General features: G+C 52.0%; 1 protein-coding gene across 2 annotated transcripts in view; it reads left to right on the top strand.

Annotated features, from left to right (window-relative positions):
• The window catches only part of PCSK6 (proprotein convertase subtilisin/kexin type 6), a 45,265-nt gene that overhangs the window by 20,374 nt on the left and 6,120 nt on the right, over positions 1–18,771 (top strand). For both annotated transcript variants that reach the window (XM_066558868.1, XM_066558866.1), the window contains 14 exons: positions 1,749–1,859; positions 2,467–2,610; positions 3,181–3,257; positions 3,913–4,001; positions 7,090–7,262; positions 10,868–11,080; positions 11,318–11,418; positions 12,957–13,060; positions 13,532–13,649; positions 14,482–14,670; positions 14,926–15,062; positions 16,985–17,164; positions 17,751–17,853; positions 18,381–18,577. In XM_066558868.1, coding sequence (XP_066414965.1) covers positions 1,749–1,859; positions 2,467–2,610; positions 3,181–3,257; positions 3,913–4,001; positions 7,090–7,262; positions 10,868–11,080; positions 11,318–11,418; positions 12,957–13,060; positions 13,532–13,649; positions 14,482–14,670; positions 14,926–15,062; positions 16,985–17,164; positions 17,751–17,853; positions 18,381–18,577 — 1,936 coding nt within the window. The remainder of the gene's footprint in view (positions 1–1,748; positions 1,860–2,466; positions 2,611–3,180; positions 3,258–3,912; positions 4,002–7,089; positions 7,263–10,867; positions 11,081–11,317; positions 11,419–12,956; positions 13,061–13,531; positions 13,650–14,481; positions 14,671–14,925; positions 15,063–16,984; positions 17,165–17,750; positions 17,854–18,380; positions 18,578–18,771) is intronic.

Genomic DNA, 18,771 nt, shown 5'->3' with positions numbered 1-18,771 from the left:
CAATGTCCTTAAACTGCTGATTTCTCTGTGTCCACACACGATGGCTCCATCGACTCCTGGCTGGCAGCGCTGGGGTCGATCAGGAGCCTGTTTGAGATGAAGACATCCCTGTGAGGCAGCTCCTGGCAAAATCCCCCAAAATCCCACACCTTACCATCATTCCTGCGTCCTGCAAAGCAGCAGGGAAATGTGGTAGCTGTGGCTTGGGCAGCCAGACTCATGGAAATGCTGCCAGGGAGTGGTGCTTTAAGGAAAAAAGCATGTTATTTGGGCCATAACCCCTATTTAATGTACTTTTATTTTTTTTTTAACTAGACCATGAAGTTATATTTTTGCTTCCAGTGTTTAAATCCATCACTGTGTAAGCAAAGTGGTGCACTCTCAGCAGCCAAGGCAGCGTGGAAAATCATTTTTCTATGAAATACATTTTTTTTTCCTTTCAACAGTTTTTTTTTTTCTTTATAATATATATGTGTTTAAAACCCAAGCTCTAGGCTGGAAGCTGTCGGGTTTCTGACATCCACCTCCATCTGAGGCACAAAGCAATAAACTGTGCAGGAACTCAGTTCAGCTGACAGTTTTACATAAATGAGCTCAACAAAAGTTGCACTTTGTATTTTTATTCCTTTTGTTACAAAACCTTAGTCACAACAATAGAGACATCTCCATATAAGTAGCTCCCAAAAGACCCGGAGCCATCAGGAAGAAAGTGTCCAGCAAGGAGGGATGTGCCACGCAGCCCTCACAGTTCATTGGCTGGTGCCTCCTTTCTCCCCCAGCATGAACATCTGTAAAGATTTGGCCTATAAATTACTTTTATAACCTTTTTTCACTAAACTTGTGCTTCACCTCCATGCTGAAGGCAGGAAAGCCCTTTGTGTGGCAATAAAGGGTCTGGGGGACAGTTAATGTTTGATAGGGATGGGATGTGGCTGCTTCCAAAGCAGCACCTTAGGCAGCTCCCGCCACAGCGCCGTGGGCAAACACCAGCATTTCCCAATCATGGCCTTTTCCAGATCATTTCCCGTTTGATCTCCCTGCGTGTCATGCCCCGCTGGAACGCAAACAAATGTCAGAGTGGTCGGCTCCAAGGCCACCTCACATGCAGCCACTGCCAAAAATACTTGTGTGGAGCTGGCCATGTCCCCTGAGGTCTGTCACAGCCGTGTGTGGCCATCACATATTTTTGGGAAATGCGTGTTGTGCTTGGGTAAAGCCCCCAGTTTTTGTTATTTTGTCAGGAGGAAGGAGCTCGAAGGATGAGCAGTGCGGAGCCAGGTGGAACAGCCTCAGGGCTGAGCTGCTGCCTCCCAGCCGGCAGGAAGGATCAGCCCAAAATCTAAGCCAAGCCACCTGAGTCTTCTCCAAAACTTTGACTAAACACTGAAATATGTGGTCTGTCTCCAGCGGGACTCCAGCGCGTGCTTCTGTGCTGCGCTGAGCCAGGGGGGCTCAGGCACGCGCTCCGAGGCGCCGTTATTTGTGCTCCAGGGCTCTGCTGCTCCAGCAGAGGAATCTGCTCTGGCTTAGACAGCACAATGAGCTGAGCTCACCCTGTCTGTCTGTCCATCCATCCCGTCTCCTTCCCAATGGAGCTGCTGTCTCCACAGCAGCTCTGGCCACGGAGATGGGGGTTTGCCAGAGCATGGGGTTCAGGCTGAGGCTGGCATTGCTTCTGCAACCCACATCCCTGGGCAATGCCAGGCTCAGTGCCCATGGGTGGTGCTGACCCAGGTCTCTGCTTGCAGGTGGACTGGCTGCAGCAGCAGGAGGTGAAGAGGAGGGTGAAGAGGCAGGTCCGAGGGGAGCCACATGCCCTGCCCTTCAACGACCCGGTGTGGCCCAACATGTGGTACCTGGTGGGTGTCTCCCTGTCACTGCTTTGGGGGGGTCATTTATTTCTAAGCAAATGCATCATCAATCTTTGCTCAAACCAGCCAGTAATGAAATAATAGCATCAAATGTGCTTGGCAGCAGGATTTAAAAATAGTGAATTAATACACCTGAGAGTCTGGTTCGAAGTGTTTCACCCTTGTTAGCAGCCCCTCTTCATGGTCTGCACAGCAAAGGCTTGGGAGCAGCACTGCTGTATTTTACCCATCCCAGAGCTGCAGCCATCTATTTGTAATATAATTTTTCTCCTGCCTGCTTCATCGATCTGTATTTGACAGGGAAATTCATTGAAAATTAAGGGTGGAAAGGAAGTGAGCACTTCAAAACCCAGGAGCCCATAGTACTTGAAATGGAAGAGGAAAAGAATAATGGGGAGATAGCATTGCCTGGATTAACTGCTGCAGGATGGGCTTGATCTGTGGAGTAAAGTTATAACAAATCTGCAAGTTATATGGCAGGGGGTGGGTTGTAAATATATTTTCTGGTTGATTAAATGGGCTCCCAGCCTGGCTGTTTGCTTAGATGGGCTGGAATGGGGTTGCAGCCCTTTTGCAGCTGTGTTTGTCCCCGCAGCACTGCGGTGATAAAAACAGTCGGTGCAGGTCGGAGATGAACATCCTGGCAGCCTGGCAGAGGGGCTACACGGGCAAGAACGTGGTGGTCACCATCCTGGATGACGGCATAGAGAGGAACCACCCCGACCTCCTGCAGAACTATGTGAGCTGGGGGATGGACGGGATGGACTGGGGCTGATCCTCACCATGAATTGATTCATGGAGAATTTCAGTGTGTAAACACAGCTGAAGTCTGTGCATTGGCATATTTAGAGGAAAAGGTTTGTTGTTTTGGTTTTTTTTTTTAAAAAAAAAAAAAGCTTGAGATGTTTTTAAGAAGGAAATGAGGTTTTTAGATAAAGAGGATTGGGGGAACTCCCTTTGCAGCTGCCTGGAAAGCAGCCTCCTCCCTCTGCTCACCAGGGCAGAGCCAAAAACCTGCATGAACCCATTCAGCCCCAGCTCAAACCCCACATGGCCAGAGTGGGAGGGATGGGGGTGCTGAACCCAGCAGGATTTGGGGTTCAGAGGAGCAGTTCCTGAGGTAGCAGGATATTTCCCCTGGGAAACACGCAAGACTGCAGCCTAAAACTATTTATTCCAAGCAAACAGACAGAAACTAAAGGGAAAATGTCATTTTCTGCTCTGATTGCCTGCACTGGCCATCACTGCAGCTACTGGCCACCACAAGCAACTAGTAAGCTGAATTTAATGGTGAATCTAATATTTTCAGGACCCTCTTGCAAGCTACGATGTTAATGGAAATGACCACGACCCAACTCCACGCTACGATGCCAGCAATGAGAACAAGTATGTGATGATAATTGTAATGGAGCAATTAATAATAATTGTAATGGGGGTGTTCCTGAGGCTGGGTGTCCCCTCTGGAGTGACTTCCAGATCCCTTTCCCCATTCTCAGTGCTCTAGAGTAGGCTGTGTTAAGGACTTTGCACAGAGTCCTTGTGTTTAATGCAAATTCAGCTGGTGCCAACTACACTAATTGATAATGAATCCTCCAGCCACCCAATACAGCACCAGGGGGTTCCTTGCCCTGGCTGGGGATTGAGCCACGTGAGCCAGGATGGGTGGCTGGGATGGCAAAGCCTGGATGCATTTTTTGGGCTTCAGTTAAAGTGGGATGGTTACAGGTGGAAAGGAAACAGGAATGCAAAGAGCAGCCTGCATAAAGGTGCAAGATGCAAAGAGGAAGTTGCATTTAGGTGCAAAATGCAAAGAGGAAGTTGCATCAAGGTGTAAAATGCAAACAGCAAATTGGATTTAGGTGCAAAATGCAAACAGCAAATTGCTTTCAGCATTAGTTTCCTCCACCCGCCTGGTGTGGGTTTTGGGTAAGGGCAGTTTCTTCCTCTGCTCCAGCCTTGGGGCTGGTGTTGAGTGCTGGGTGGGGTGTGGCTGGGGGGATCCTTTGCCATGGCCAGAGCTGATGGGGGTTTCTCCTTGCAGGCACGGCACTCGCTGCGCGGGGGAGGTGGCGGCGGCGGCCAACAACTCCTACTGCATCGTGGGCATCGCCTACAACGCCCGCATCGGAGGTGAGGCTGCACCTCCATGGCTCCCCTGCCCTTCACCATCCCCCTGAGGGACCACGGCCACCCTGGCCACACCAACGGGCTCCTGGGGGAGAGGTGGGATGCTGCTCCCCCAGGAGAAAGTCTCCTCCGTGGTGCCTTGGCTGCAGGGAGCCCCAGGGGTGTTGGGGGAGGAGGATGGGTGCTATGGCATACAGGGGACTCTGGCTCCATGGATTTAGAGTGCAAACTTCCTGCTTGGGCTGCATCCTTTCTGTGAAGGGTGCATGTGGATTGAGGATGTGGTGTTTTCACCCCTTGTCCTTGGGGTGGCTGTGTTTGCTGTGGTCAGTGGTGCTGGCTGAGGTTCAGAGCTGATGTCACTCATTTGTGGGGTCAAGGGATGCTGAGGAGCTGCTCAGAGCAGGGGGCCTGGGGAGAACCCCAAAAATACACTCAGGGGGAAAAAACACCAAGAAGGTGGGGGGTCAGAGATGCATATAGGGAGGATTTTCTGCACAGCCCCTCAAATAACATGTGTGGAAAGCAAATGAATCTTCATCACCAAATTGGATCCTAGTGCTAATTAGCATTGCTGAGTTCATTTGCATTAACTGAACTGGTTTAAGCTGGGGCAACCCTGGGGACATGAGGGTCTTAGCAGGGATGGGAGTGTGGTGTCCCACCATACATGGCTGGTGGAACACTGTAGGGGACAAATCCCTGGAGCTGAGTTCTTTCAGCCTTCAGACCCATCCCTGGCATGGTTGGAACGGGAGAGGGGTTTTTCCTGCAGCCCCTCCTACCACCCCACTGCTGGGAGAAGTGACTGTCAGCAGCAGGGATCCAAATGCCCACAAGTGGATTTGGGGTTTAATTCCTTCTTTTGGCTTATTCATCCTGGCTGTGCAGGAAACAGCTTTTGTTAGAGTTGTGTCTGCATGGGAGCAGTGTTCACAGGGATCGTGCTCTTGGCCAAGTAGCTCCCAGGGTTGTCTGTGCTGGGAAAATCTCCAGAGGGAAGAAATAACCCAGGGAGGGTGAAGAGTGGACTGGTAGGGCTGTAAGGCCTATGGCACATCATCCCATCCCATCTCCTGTGCCCCCTACACGTGTGATGGCTTTTTGCTTCTTAGAGGGTTCTTGCCTCTAAAAACCCATATCCAAGCACACAGCAAGCAGCAGCAGAGCAAGGCAAAGCTCATGGTGGGATTTATTGGATCCTGCAGGATCAGGCCATTCCCTTCATGCTCCTTTCTCTACAGCAGCTGTGGAGACGAGAGTTCCTTGTTGACTTTATGACGACCTCTGGGTCTCATTTTAATTTGCTCCCTTTAACGAGTGCCTTGCCTCAGGGGTGTGCTGGGGAGGTGTTGAGTGAGACAAGACACCTGGCAGAGGGCTGGGGGCTTCCCACAACGTGAGCAGGCAAAGGGGAAAAATAGAGTCTGAGCCGTATCAAGTTTGGGATCATGGAGGAAAATACGCTATAGCTGCAGCGAGAGTGATTTTAGATGGATTACACAAATAAAGCAGCGATTAATGAGCACAACTTGTTGGGGAAGCCTATTTGTCACACTCGGAGAGCTCCCATCTAATTTTACTGGCTGCTCTTCGGTGCTCTTGCATTGCTTTTCATATGCCCTGGGCAAAACACATCACTGCTCAAGGAAAGGGCTCCTGCCATTCCTCCTCCTCTTCCCTCTCCTCCAATGCTTGCTTTGGAGGTGGGTGTTGCTCCCTGTGTGACACAAACCTCATTTATTTCACAGCACCCACCCCTGCTCCTTCCTGCTCCCCATTATTTGACCAGGGAGCCCCTCATTGCAGGTGGCTGTCTCTGGGCAGACTTTGGGTTGGCTTTGGGTTGACTTTAGGCTGATTTTGGGCTTGCTGATGAGAACAGCCAGATACAGCAAGCACAAACCCCATCCCTCAGCTGGCTTTCCTTGCCGTGTGCAGCTCAGATGCTGGGCTTGGCTCTTCGCCCCTTCTCCTTTTGTTTTCTTGTTGACAAAGAGGAATTTTTTGGGAACAGCTCTGCTCCCTGATTTTACATTTCTAAGCTTGGTTTTGGCTGGTTGGGGACAGCGTCAGAAGGAGATATTTGAGTTGACTGGTGTCCAGAGTGCAGCTGCAGCTGGAATGACATCTGCCTGCATTTGTTTGCTTTAAGACAAAATACATGTGGAAGGGGAAATGCGTTTTCATAAACCAGACTCTCCCTGGCTGACAAAATACGATGCTGAAATTTCCAGCATTGCTTTTCCTGCAAGGGCTGTTTCTGGGCAGCCTGCTGGGGTGTCTGGCACCCTCTACCCACTGTATTGAGAGGAAACCCAGCAGGGAAAGGGTGATGGAGAGCAGAGGGGTTTGTGCTCTCATATTGCAGCAGTCAGAGGCTGGGGGTGTGCAGCAGTCCCCCAGCCCAGCCCACCATGAGTGGTGGGCTCTGCCTGTGAGCATCCTGGCTGGTACCTGCTGGCATTCCCAGCTGAAAGTGAGAGTTATCCCAGGTGGCATTGTTGTCCCATGTCTTGGGGTCCTGGCTCTGATTTTGGCCATACAAACCACAGCCTGGGTTTTTTTCCTGGGGCTTTTCCCTCTCCAGGGAACCGCTGGCATCAGCTGGGCAGTGATGGGGTTTGGGAACAGTCACAGTCATCCCCTCTCAAGGGGAGAGGCTTCATCCTACCAATGTGCCTGAAGCTGAGGGGCATGAGTGTTCAGGAAACACAAAAATCTTCCAGGTGGAGAAATGTGCTAGCTAAGGAATTAAAAGGGGAGAAAAAAGGATTTTAGTGGGGGGATTTTGTCCCTGGGGAGTGCAGTACCACTACCACCACCCATTCCCCACCAAAGGAGGGGAAGTGAATTTTAAGACCCCCTTGTCCATCACTTGTCATGAAGCCAGCAACACAGAGAAGTTTCCCCATAGCTCCCCAGCATCCTGCTGCCAGGCTTGTTGGCATGCGGGGCCATGGGCTGAAGCTATTCCAGGCACGCCTGAGCCGTGCGGTTTCCGCCGCCGTTAACAAAGCCCTTTGATTGCAATCCTCACGCTGTCATCCACGCCGTGAAGCCCTAATATCTGATGTTTTTGTGCTTTTAGGCATTCGTATGTTAGATGGAGATGTAACAGATGTTGTTGAAGCGAAGTCGCTTGGCATCAGACCCGATTACATTGACATTTACAGCGCGAGCTGGGGGCCAGATGATGATGGGAAGACAGTTGATGGACCTGGTCTATTGGCCAAACAGGCTTTTGAGCAAGGCATTAAAAAGGTGTGGATCCCACAGCGCCCAGATGCGCTCGCCCTCCTCCTCCTGTCCCGGGGTCTGGTGCGGGGATGGGCAGCTCGGCCCCCGAGGCAATGCCAGCACTAGGGCTGGGGCGGGGGGGAGCCAATCATCTCTAATTTTTCCTAGTTGTCCCTGGTGTTCCTAAGAGCTCTGGTGGATTTGGCAGCCGAGGGTGGTGACGGCGGGAGGTGCCTGGTGCTGGTGGGACCCCTCGGCACGGCCCCAGCAGAGCAGGGAGGCCCCAAGTTGTGCAAAGCTCTGCCGGGATGAGAAACCCAAAGTGGTCCTTGGAGGGGTAACTTTGCACCCCAAAATGTCCCTCTGGATGCTGGTGTGGATGGAAAGAGCAGTATCCCTATCCCCAGTATGTCCAACCCTCTCTTCCATGCTCTTTGGGCTCCTGGTATCCTTTCCCAGCGGCCTCTGTCACGTTAAGCATTCCCCTGGTTTTCCACCCAGAACAAGTGGCTGTGTCATGGCTGGGGAGGGACATGGATGCTGCCACAGGGTCTGACAATGGATTGTTGTCCTTGTTTGGCCAATATCACATATGATTGATAGCTGTCAGTCCCTGCTGGGGATGCACTGGCCCCTTCCTGTGCCCCTTCCCTTTTTGGGTACTTTTAAAAAATGCCCAGTATTGGCTAAAGCATTGGGAAAAAAGCCTTTTTGGCAGCTTGGGAGCTCTGTGGGTAAGTGTCACAGTGGCTCGGGGCTTCACAGTGGCTATTCCCTGGGTGCTCCAGAGAATCTGGGGGTTGGATTCCACTGCCAGAAGCCCCAGGCCAGGCTGTGAAGCCCCCACTTCAACCTCTGCCACCACTCCTTCCTCTGCTGCCTCTTCCTGCAGCGTGCCGGGAGTTGGGGCGGCCTCTTATCTAAAAATAGGGTGGAGTGCCTTTCCCACTGTTTACTTGATTTCCTGCTGGGGCGGTGAGCCTGCCGAGGAATCCATTGAAGTGCCGGGCAGTTCACGCCGTGTAAATACGGGGAACAAGCTGCTTTTTAGACCTTATTTTTCCATGCAGGAGCAAACGGGCAGCAGCAGGGTACTTGCCTAGCACAGCCCCACTGTCTCAGGATGCTTGTTTTTGCCTCCCAGGGGACACCCCAGTCCCTCCACTGCCACCCCGTGTTTGCAGCACCCACTATCCCACATGCACAACTCGTAATTGCCAACTCCATCTCCTTAAATAACAAGGAAAGCTGCAAGCAGATAGTTAACTGCCACCTTTAGCCCAAGCAAACAGCTGTAACCAAGTTATAAATCCTTAAAATTGAGTTTTTAATGGAAACATTAAAATAACCTTTATCTATTAGCGATAGGACTGCGCTGGGGTAATTTATCATCTTGTTTCTTGTTCCTCCAGCCACACTTTATTAGTTCCCAAGCTAACGAGGGGATATTTATCCTGGTCATTCATGGAGTGCTATTGGGCAAACACCCAGGCCCTGCAGAGCTGTGGAAGCAGGAGATGCTGTGCATCCCACAGCCAACCCATGAGCTGCTGGGGTGAGCTGGATCAGCCCCAGCTTGGCCAGGGAGGGATTCCCTGGTTTAAATGATGCCCAGATTCAGGTTTTATAGCAGCCAGGAGACCCTCACTGGCATTGCATTGTCTTAGAAGGATGGCAAATTAAGAAGCTGGATGTTTGGGGTCTGCTTACAGAAATCTTGCTTGTTCCTTGTTTGAGAGCAAAGGGAAAGAATGGATTTTTCCAATCCGAAGGAGCTGCAATTGTGGTGAGCTCTTGCTCACCAGGAAATGCTGTCAGGTGTTAGCTGTGCATTGTTGTAGTGTCATTCATATGCCTGTTCATGTCCTCAGGTAACTGTGCTGTTTCCATACCTACTTTACCCCAGTGCAGCCCTGCCTGGGCATCAGGGGACGTGGGTTTGGAGCAGGTCTGAGCCTTTCTTGGGTCCCGTGGGTGCGACACTCAGGGTGAGGGATGAAAGGGAGGTCTGGGCTCCCAGGCTCCTGATCCCAATCAAAATCATTGCTCCATCTCCAGATGCTTGGCCAATTGTGTCAGGTTTTATTCCTCTGATTAGTGATTTGGGAATGCTTGAGTTGCATGCAGTGGGACCCATCCTTGGAGGTGTTTTAACTTCGGTGTGGGTGAGCTGGACGGTCTGCGCCGAGCGTGTGGGCTGGGATGCTGCCTCCTTGGAGATCCAGGAAACCCTGGAAAGTGGGATGGGAGATGCCAGCAGCAGGCTTGGTGGGCTGGCAAGCTGGGTCGAGCTCTCTATGATGCAGAGCAGGGCAGTAATTCCCTTGGCAATTGCAGTTTTTCTTGCAGAGCTCCAGACAGCTCTATTAATCTTTGCTAGGGAAATACCCACCCAGTTTTGCTGGGAGGCAGCCCAGATAATGAAAACTTTCATAAAGTAAGGAAAGAGCCTGACTTAGACTGTCTATCCAGAGGCAGGGTCAGCTCAGAAAGCCTCTGCCCCAGGAGGGGGGCGAGACAGGTAATAAACCTTCCCGCTCCCCCTGGCGCCTAAAGCCCACAATAAATCCCGGTGAATTCCTCCAGTGCAAAGCTGCTTTATTATTATTATTATTATTATTGTTGTTATTATTATTTTTTGTGGAGGAAGCTGCCACAGAGCAGTGGGAGGGGGTAAACACCAGATCTGCCCAGGCGAGCACCGAAATCTCTCTGTGGCAGGAGCAGCCGCGGGGAGGACGGGGCTGCTCCGCTGCTCCCGCGCCTGCCAAGCCTGGCAGCTCCATCCTCCCCGGAGAGCTCTGCCTCACGGGGCACGGAAGAGAACCAGCCACTTCATTTCCTGCCCCTAACCCTTTTGGCTCACCAAAAATCCTCCTTTTTAGGATGTTCACCTTGCTGTGAACTCCCGCAGGGCTGGGTTGTTCCTGGGTGTCCTGGCAGTGGTTGGATGGAGGAGTGAATGGGGCTCCTTCCTGTGGTGTTGGCCTCTTTAGGGGCCCCTCGTTGGCACCACAGATGCTGCTGCCAGGTGGGATTTTCCTCTCGCTCTGGGGAGGTCTGAGCAGCAGGCACACCCCTCCCACCCCCCAATTCCCAATGGGGTCACAGCTGTTCCCAGTGGGGATGGCTCCATCAGAGGTTCCAGCCAAGTGATGGAGGGGAGAGAAAAGAGTGGGAGTTAAAAAATAGAAGAAAAGCAAAAGAAACTTTTAAGGAGAGGCTGGGAGAAGGATTCTGGTGCTTTGGGTGGTTCATGAGTGGCTTTGGGGGCATGGGAGATTTGGGATTTGGGGGTTCCCTGCCAGTTCCTCCTGCAGGGCCATCCCTAAAAGCACACATGCTGTGGTCCAGGGACTTTGAATACCCAAGATGTTTTGCCCCATGGAAAATGCCAAAATCCTGTTGCTGGATTTTGGGGAGTCACTGTCTGTAAACTGGGGCTGAGTGGGCCGAGAGGCACATTGTGGGGACTGATACAGGGGGCTGAATGCTGGGCAGGATGGGACCCATCCTTCCACCCTAACCAAACACCCAAAAACCAGACTTACCCCTCCTCCCCATGCTGAGATCACCTCTCATCCTGGGCAAACACCTCCTCCAACCCTCCATGCTCTCTGTGCCTGCAGGGTCGCCGGGGACTGGGGTCCATCTTCGTCTGGGCGTCGGGGAACGGCGGCAGAGAGGGCGATTACTGCTCCTGTGACGGCTACACCAACAGCATCTACACCATCTCCATCAGCAGCACCACTGAGAATGGCTACAAGCCCTGGTACCTGGAGGAATGTGCCTCCACCCTCGCCACCACCTACAGCAGCGGCGCGTTTTATGAGCGGAAAATTGTGAGTTTTACCCCAACATCCAGTGGGGCAGCATCCCCTGGTGTTTTCTGTGTGGCTGGGCTGGGTGATGGCTCAGTTGTAAGAGCTAGGCTTTGTCCTTAGCCTGCAGTGGGTTTTGCTCTGGTTTTTGCTCAGGGATGTTGTGTTTTCCCTGGTAAATGGGTGAAAGGGCTGGAGGTTTGCTGGGATAGTGTCCATGCTGGGAGCATTTTGGGGGCTGCAGCTCCTGTCTCACAGGTGACCACGGATCTCCGGCACCGCTGCACCGACGGCCACACCGGCACCTCCGTGTCCGCCCCGATGGTCGCGGGCATCATCGCCTTGGCCTTGGAGGCAAAGTAAGTGTAACCTGGTCAGGAGAAATGTTCCCACATTTAGCACCTGGTAAGCAAAACCCAAAGGAAACAAGGTGGTTTTGTTTCCTCTAGAGTGACCAAAATGACACAGAGTTGTTTTAAATTGCTCCTTGCTGGCAGTGTTGTTGTTTGGAATCTGATCTTCCCACAGGTGTTTTATTGATCTAATTCTTCACATGTTGCCATGTGTTGAAAAGTTTGGGGTTGGTGACATCAGTCAGGCTTTTCAGTAGGTGCACTGAAACTGCTGACAGCCAGCTCCAACGGGAGTTTTATAAATACTTCCTGGGGAAAAAAAGTCAGAAAACATCACAGACATTGGGAAATGTCAGCAGAAGTGATGGTTTTCAGCAAGTGTTGCATTTCTGGGGGGAAAGGACTGCTTTTTCATAATGTCAAAAACTCACACAACTTGATATTCAGTGACACACCCCTGGTTCAAATGAGCTGCTCTTTTCCTCTTGTCCCCATCCCAGTCCCATCCTGGTTCCATCATGGTCCCCCAGCCCAGGAAGAGCCCTTGGGCATCCCTGTGTTGCTTCATGGAGTATCTTCTCATAAGCTTATTATTATTTTTATGGAGTGGAAATAAAGTAAAGGCTGGGAATAAGAATAAGCCTCAGGGCAGCGCTGCACTCTCATCCAGGGATGGTGATTGTGGCTCCATTCCTCCTCGTCTGGTTTAATCCCAACACCCAGGTCGGGTGAGAGCATTTCCGGAGATGCAGTTTTCATTACAAATATATTAAAAGCTTTAGATGTAATTTTTGAATAGTTTAGCTGAGGCATAAACCGCAACATTAACTACCAGAGCTTGGTGCTCAGGCATTCCATTATGACAAGAGAGAATAAATTGAATTTCTTTCTTTAAATGTTGCTCGAGAGCAATATAAATCCCAGCTCGAGAAGCTGAACAACTGACTGTAAGTAAAGCGAGGAAAATTCTCCAGCAATATCCCTGAGCTGGGGTCATGAGGGGGCTCAGAAGCCCAGAGCACTCAGTGTCCAGCACTCTGAACACACAAACCCAGCCTGGGGAGGTAGAGGCGATTTGGGTTTAATTTTTCTGTTTAATGAACAACCCAGGTTTTATTTCCAGCAATTTTTTGCTGTTATTTCTCTAAAGGGAAGGTTTGCTCAGCATTGTGTATCAGTGAGCTGCTGAGCCCACTATCCTGCCTCAGCTTTTGCTCCCTGTCTCCTTCAAAAAAATGGAGAAAACCTTCCTGATTTGCTTAATTTCTACCCTAGAGCCTGAGATCTAAATGGCCTTATTCAGGAGTAAATCCTGCAATTCCCATGGGCATGTGGCATCCCTTCCTGGGGCACACCACTCTGCTCGGGCTCCTCAAGTGGTGGCAGGCTGTCAGCATTTAAATCATCAATTCTTGCTTTTTTTCGAGCAGGAAAGAGGGGTGGCTGGTGTGGTTTTTGCCTTTTTTTTAACTCAATGGGGTACCTGCTACTGCTGGGAGGACTGGGAACAGCAGAGCCACCCCATGAACCACGTGTCATTGCAGCCCCCTGCTCACCTGGAGGGATGTCCAGCACCTGCTGGTCAAAACCTCGCGGCCGGGGCACCTACGAGCACCCGACTGGAAAACCAACGGAGCAGGGCATAAAGGTGAGAGGCCGTGGGGATGGCAGGGCAAGAACAGCCAGCCAAGGGAAAATAAAGGTCTCCAGAGCTTCACTTATGGAGACAGTTCACTGTGGGTGGCCACTATTGGGCTCATTCCTACCTTCAGGCTGCTAAGTGGAGGGAGGAGAGGGCAGTAATTCATGGGGTGAGATGCTTGAACTCTTGCTTGGTGGAGATTTGGAAAACTTGTTTGGTGGATACTCTCTTGAGCTGCAGAGTTTCTTGCTACTTTCCTTGGGCTGCTCCCAGCAATGGGTTTTCCATGGTGTCAATGTGGATTTGGGATGTAACTTGGCCAGGGTGATGAGCTCCATGTACTGAAACACCTCATACCCCAATGGGGTCAACTCCACACCTTCCCCGATGGTTGGAAGATGCTCCACCAAACACTGAGGAGGAGCTCCTGATCCCTGCTGGGAAGGCCGAGGGTTTCTGAGTCTTTTCTCTTTCCAGTTAGCCATCTATATGGCTTTGGGCTAGTGGATGCTGACGCTATTGTGGTGGAAGCCAAGAAGTGGAGGATGGTTCCTCCCCAGCACGTCTGCGTGGGAAGCCTGGACAGGGTGCCCAAGTGAGTGTTGTGGGGTCTGTGCCTATGGCTCAGTGAAGTGCAGGTCTCATTAGGGCTCTCCAGGGCCAGCTTTGACAGTGGGTGATATTTTTTTTCCCTTTTGCAAGATTTTGCTTCCCAGACGAGCGATCAGCAGGGACTATTTGAGGACTGACAAATGAGAGACCAAACCCACCTTGCCTGCTGGGTGGGTCGGGTGTGAGCAGTGATGTGTTGGTCTCTCCACCCTTTCTCTGAACACTTTGTCTTGATGGAAGACATCAAAAACTGGTGATTTGTTGCAAAAACTACCTGATTTTCAATGTCTTGGTTCTCTTTGAATTTGGCTTCAGATTCATTCCAGTTCAGGTTCACATCTCATCCTTGGTAGGTCAGTCCCTCCTAGGTGAAGAGTGAGATCAGGGATCTGACCAAGTGACTCCTCATTTACCAATGCCTAGCTGTACAGCAAGAGAGTTGTTAATCAGAAAAGTCTTTTAGAGACTTGCATATGCAAAACAGGAATGAGTGCAGAGCCAAGTGTGTTCATGAAGCTATTTATCTGATACAGACACTAATTACAGCCCAAAGTGGAGTGCTGCACTCGTAATTATAATAAAGCAGCGCCCTTGCAGCCCATAAGGCATAGATCTTCGAAGCACTTCAAACTCATCTGGTTACCATCCAGCAATTCAGCAAATTCCCCTGCTAGGACACTGGGAATTGCAGTGGCAGATAAGATAATTTTTGCTGTGAAGCAGCAGGAGACCAGGGTCTAATCTAACAGGGTGTCCGTGTCTGGGAGCCAGGGGCACTCTGTCCCCATCCTGACACCATTCCCTGTCCCTGTCAGGTACATCCGAGCTGACCACGTGCTGCGGGCCAGCACCCTGAGCAGCGCCTGCGCCGAGCAGCGGGACCAGCACGTGCTGTACCTGGAGCACGTCGTGGTGCGGCTCAGCATTGCCCACCCGCGCCGCGGGGACCTCCAGATCAGCCTCATCTCCCCGGCCGGGACACGGTCACAGCTCCTCGCCAGGAGGTGAGAGCAGCCAGAGCCAGGGCGTGTCTGGGCTGGGCAGCATCCTCCTTTAGGGGGTTGCTGGAAGTTTTCTTGGGGTCTTGGGGGGAAAGTGGGAAGCATGCGCAGGTTTCAGCTGCAGGGGAGCTTTGTGCAAGGGTGTGTGCATGTGGGAATGCCTAAAATCCTCAATTTAGGATTTCAACCCATCTCCCTTTTCTGATAAAATACAACATTCAAAGTCACATTTCTTGGTGCGTGGCATTATCATTGCAGGGTGTTTGACCACTCCAATGAAGGCTTCAAGGGCTGGGAGTTCATGACTGTCCACTGCTGGGGGGAGCGGGCGGCGGGGGAGTGGACCCTGGAGATCCACGACACGCCATCCCAAGTGCGCAACCCTGCCGTGCAAGGTAAGGATCCCCAGTGCCCACCAGGCCCTCCTGCTCCCAAATCTCTTTCCAGGCTGCTTTGCTTGGCTGTAAATTTTGCTGTGAGTTTTATAGTCTCCAGCAAAACTGCCCAGATTTTAAAAAATGGGAATGAAATGTTAGGTCTGAACGCAGGAGGCTGCCGGTCTGGCTGAGCTGGAAGCTGGTTTTCTCGCAGCAGCAGTAGCAGCAGTAGCAGTAAACTGGCTGCACCCGAGAGCCAGGTTTCCAAAATTAAACTGTAATGAGTCAAAACGAGGAAACCCAAGAGCTGTAATTGTTGTTTGTTTGTTTTGCTTCGCTGCTGGGACATCTGGCATGTGGGTTGGTTGTGCAACGGCGCAAGGGGACCATGCCCCTCGGGCTGAGACGGATGGACATCCTCCCTGGACTGCCACCGTGCTGGTGGGGGGTGGCTGGGCTCAGCCTGGCCCCCTGCATGTCCCCAGCCCTGCTGTGTCCCCCCTCCCCAGCTTGGCCGTTTGCTCCCTGACCCCTTCCCAGCACAGGAGCCGTGTGGGCAGGATCCGGCCCCGCCTCACTGGCTGGGGGCAGCGGGACATGAAGCATCCTGCCTGGGGCTAGCGTATGTTGTGGGGGTGTTAAATCCACACAATCATTGATAGGAAGCCAGGAGAATATTAAAAATTTCTCCCACGCTACTTTCTGGCGGGAGGTGCACATGGGGGTGCATTGCACTGAAAGTGTTTCTGTTTGCTGCCTTCACCCCAAATCTTTTGAACTCGGAGAGCAGCAGCAAAGCGCCCACAGAGCTGCTTTTGCCCTGGTATTTACAGTTTGTGGCTGGTGTTTCTGAGCCCCTCACAGGCATCAGGGTTTGGCAAAACAAAATGAAAACGAGTGCATTAAGTCATCCCCTCAAAAAGTCTGCACTGGGTTTGTAGTAGAGATGGCACAGCAAGAGGAAAAAGAGGAAAGATGCTCCCAGCTCGTAGCAGAAATGAGTATTAAATGTTAATTTAATGCCACTAAATTGGTTAATTTAATATAAATTAAATACTATGAGTGTCGTGTCGCTGGTACTGCTGCACCCCCACATCAGCCTCGTGTAGCCTGGGCTTTCCTCAAGCAGGATATTTTAGATTTAAAACAAATTCAATTCTTTTGGCAAAGGCACTTCCCCAGCTGATGCTGCCGGAGCTTGGCTCTTCCTTCGCAGGCTCCACACCAGCACTGCTCGGTGCAGCAGGTGTGTCCTCTCTCCCTTTAGGAGAGCCAAGGGATTTGGGTATTGCAAATTTTAAGCCCTTCCTGGTAACACAGGGATTAGGAGTTAAAGCCGAGCACACTGCGGGCACAAAGTGACTCGCATTGATGGGGAATTGGAAGAAAAACAGCCTTGGAAAGAAGCAGCAGCATTTTTGGATTCTCTCCCCCAAGCCATGTGGCTTGTTGAGGGTCTTGGTGTGGGTGTAAGGCCTTGGGGGGGGTCTCACCAGGTGCACTACAGTGTTTTGGGGGATGCCAAACTCAGACTTCTGTTGTGTCAGGGAAAGAGAGGGCTGGAGCAACAGCAGCAAGAAATAATCCAGTGTCTGCCGGGTGGTGTTTGTCAGACAGAAATAATCCTCTATTGTGGAGCTTTTAAAATTACCAGTTCTCTCCAGTGTTGGACTCAGAGACTGTGGTGATGCTGCAGTTCCTTGGATGAGTTATGGAATTAAAAATCCCTTGTAAGTGGCCTAAACAGCTGCATTTGTGTGGGCTGGAAGCTCAGGGGCTCATGAATGTTTCTGGGTATTCACTGTTTGCTTCTGCATTGCTGTGCCAGCAGTGACACCCTGATGGTCCAGTCCATCCTCCTTCTGCTTCCCCCAAAACCGGGTCCCCCCAGAGATGGGGAGACAGGGAGTGGGATGGGTGACGTTGTATCTGCCCCACAGGGAAGCTGAAGGAGTGGAGCCTCATCTTCTACGGGACAGGCGAGCACCCCTACACTGCCCTGAGTGGGCCCCCGTCCCGGGGCAGGTCACTGGAAGTGCCAACGTCAGAGATGGAGCCGTCAAGAGCCGCCTTCCTGCAGAGCCAGGTGGAGGTGGCGGAGGAAGAGGAGGAGTATGCAGGTAAGCGCTGCCTGAGCTGCCACATTGTTCCCTCCAGGGTGCCCAGGAAAATGAAAACCCTGATAAAAACTGGGGGAGCCACGAGGCCTGATCCTGCCTGGGGCTGAGGCGGGCTGGGAGGAGCAGGGCCTGTGGCCAGCACGGGGCAGCAGGATGGTGAAATTAGAAGGTAGGAAAATGCCCCGTCCCAGCCACAAATTGGTGGTGCAGCTGTCTGAGGGGTAAAAAAAGCTCCTCTGCCCACCTTCCCTCCTCCAGCACAGGCAGGGGCGGGTGTCTCTGCTGCTCCCTGAGGAGCAGGTCCCTCTTTTAAAGCTGCTCCTGCACCAGTGTTCAGCCAGAGTATGGCTGGGTGGGATTCATTCTGGGAAGGATGAGCTACAGGAAAGACAAGCACCCAAAGCCATGCAGCTCCTATCCATAGATAGGATAAAATTTAAAATATAATAGATACAGGATGTAGAATAATACGGGGGAAGGGTCCAGGTGTCCATTGGTCCAGGGAGGGTGTGCTTAGGGCATCCTGGCAGTGGTGCCTGGAGGGTGCTCAGCTTCTCCCACACTGAGCTGGTCTCTCCCTCCTCAGGTCCATGCCACCCTGAGTGTGGTGACCAGGGCTGCGATGGCCCCAACGCCGACCAGTGCTTGAACTGCATCCACTACAGTCTGGGCAGTGTGAAAACTGGCAGGTGAGAGGTAGTGGGGTGTCTCCATGGGGTCTCCAGGTCTCGCAGCTTAGTGTGGGTGATAGATGTTTGTACAGAGAAAGAAGTGTATGAGAAATTAAATGGGTGGAGGAGGAGTGAGGATCCCTGTCCTGAATTAGGGTACAGTGGGGTAGAGGACATGGAGCTGGAGAGTCCTGGAGGATCTTGACCACATAATAATGTTGGGGAAGAAGCTTTGGCTTCACTGGCTGGGATCACCCACACCCAAGGGACAGCCAGCTGAACTGTCAGGAACTGGGGCTTTCACTCCTCATTCTCTTGGGATGGCACAGTGAAACTTTACCTACAGCTGGGACAAGAGATTCCCCACCTCTGTATTAGAGCTGTGACTTCCAAGACACTGTAAATCACAAGAACAAGGAATAAACGATTGCTGCCAAGGCTGGGGGACACCCCAGACACTGCGGGCAAGGGGACAGGGGCAGTGCCTGAGGTGGGAGGTGACTGGTGCTGGCACCAAAGCCCAGTGCCACTGGTTCCCTCCCCAGGATGTGTGTGAGCTCGTGCCCCGCTGGGTTCTTTGGTGACAACGGCGCCCGGAGGTGCCGGCGGTGCCACAAGGGCTGCGAGCGCTGCGTCGGGAGGGGACCCAGCCAGTGCACAGCCTGCAAGAGGAACCTCTACCACCACCCCGAGATGGGCACCTGTGTGCTGCTCTGTCCTCCCGGGTTCTACGCCGAGGAACGTAAGGATGTTTATCATTGCGAGTTGCAGCATGAGGATGTGCAGGGGCTGCTTCTATTTTAAGCGCTCTGGGTGGAGAACACACCTTGATTCTTGAGTATTGGCTTTGAATTTCCCTCTTGACACACTTTGCATGGTGAAGGGAGGAGGGAAACCTCTGGGTGTTCAGAGGGTGGTGCAAAGCAGAGGTGCTCA

This window comes from Molothrus aeneus, chromosome 13 (genome assembly GCF_037042795.1).
Source record: "Molothrus aeneus isolate 106 chromosome 13, BPBGC_Maene_1.0, whole genome shotgun sequence".
In the NCBI taxonomy this organism is placed as follows: domain Eukaryota; kingdom Metazoa; phylum Chordata; class Aves; order Passeriformes; family Icteridae; genus Molothrus; species Molothrus aeneus.
The sequence above is the reverse complement of the archived record's forward strand: the minus strand, read 5'-3'. Positions and strand labels throughout refer to the sequence as shown.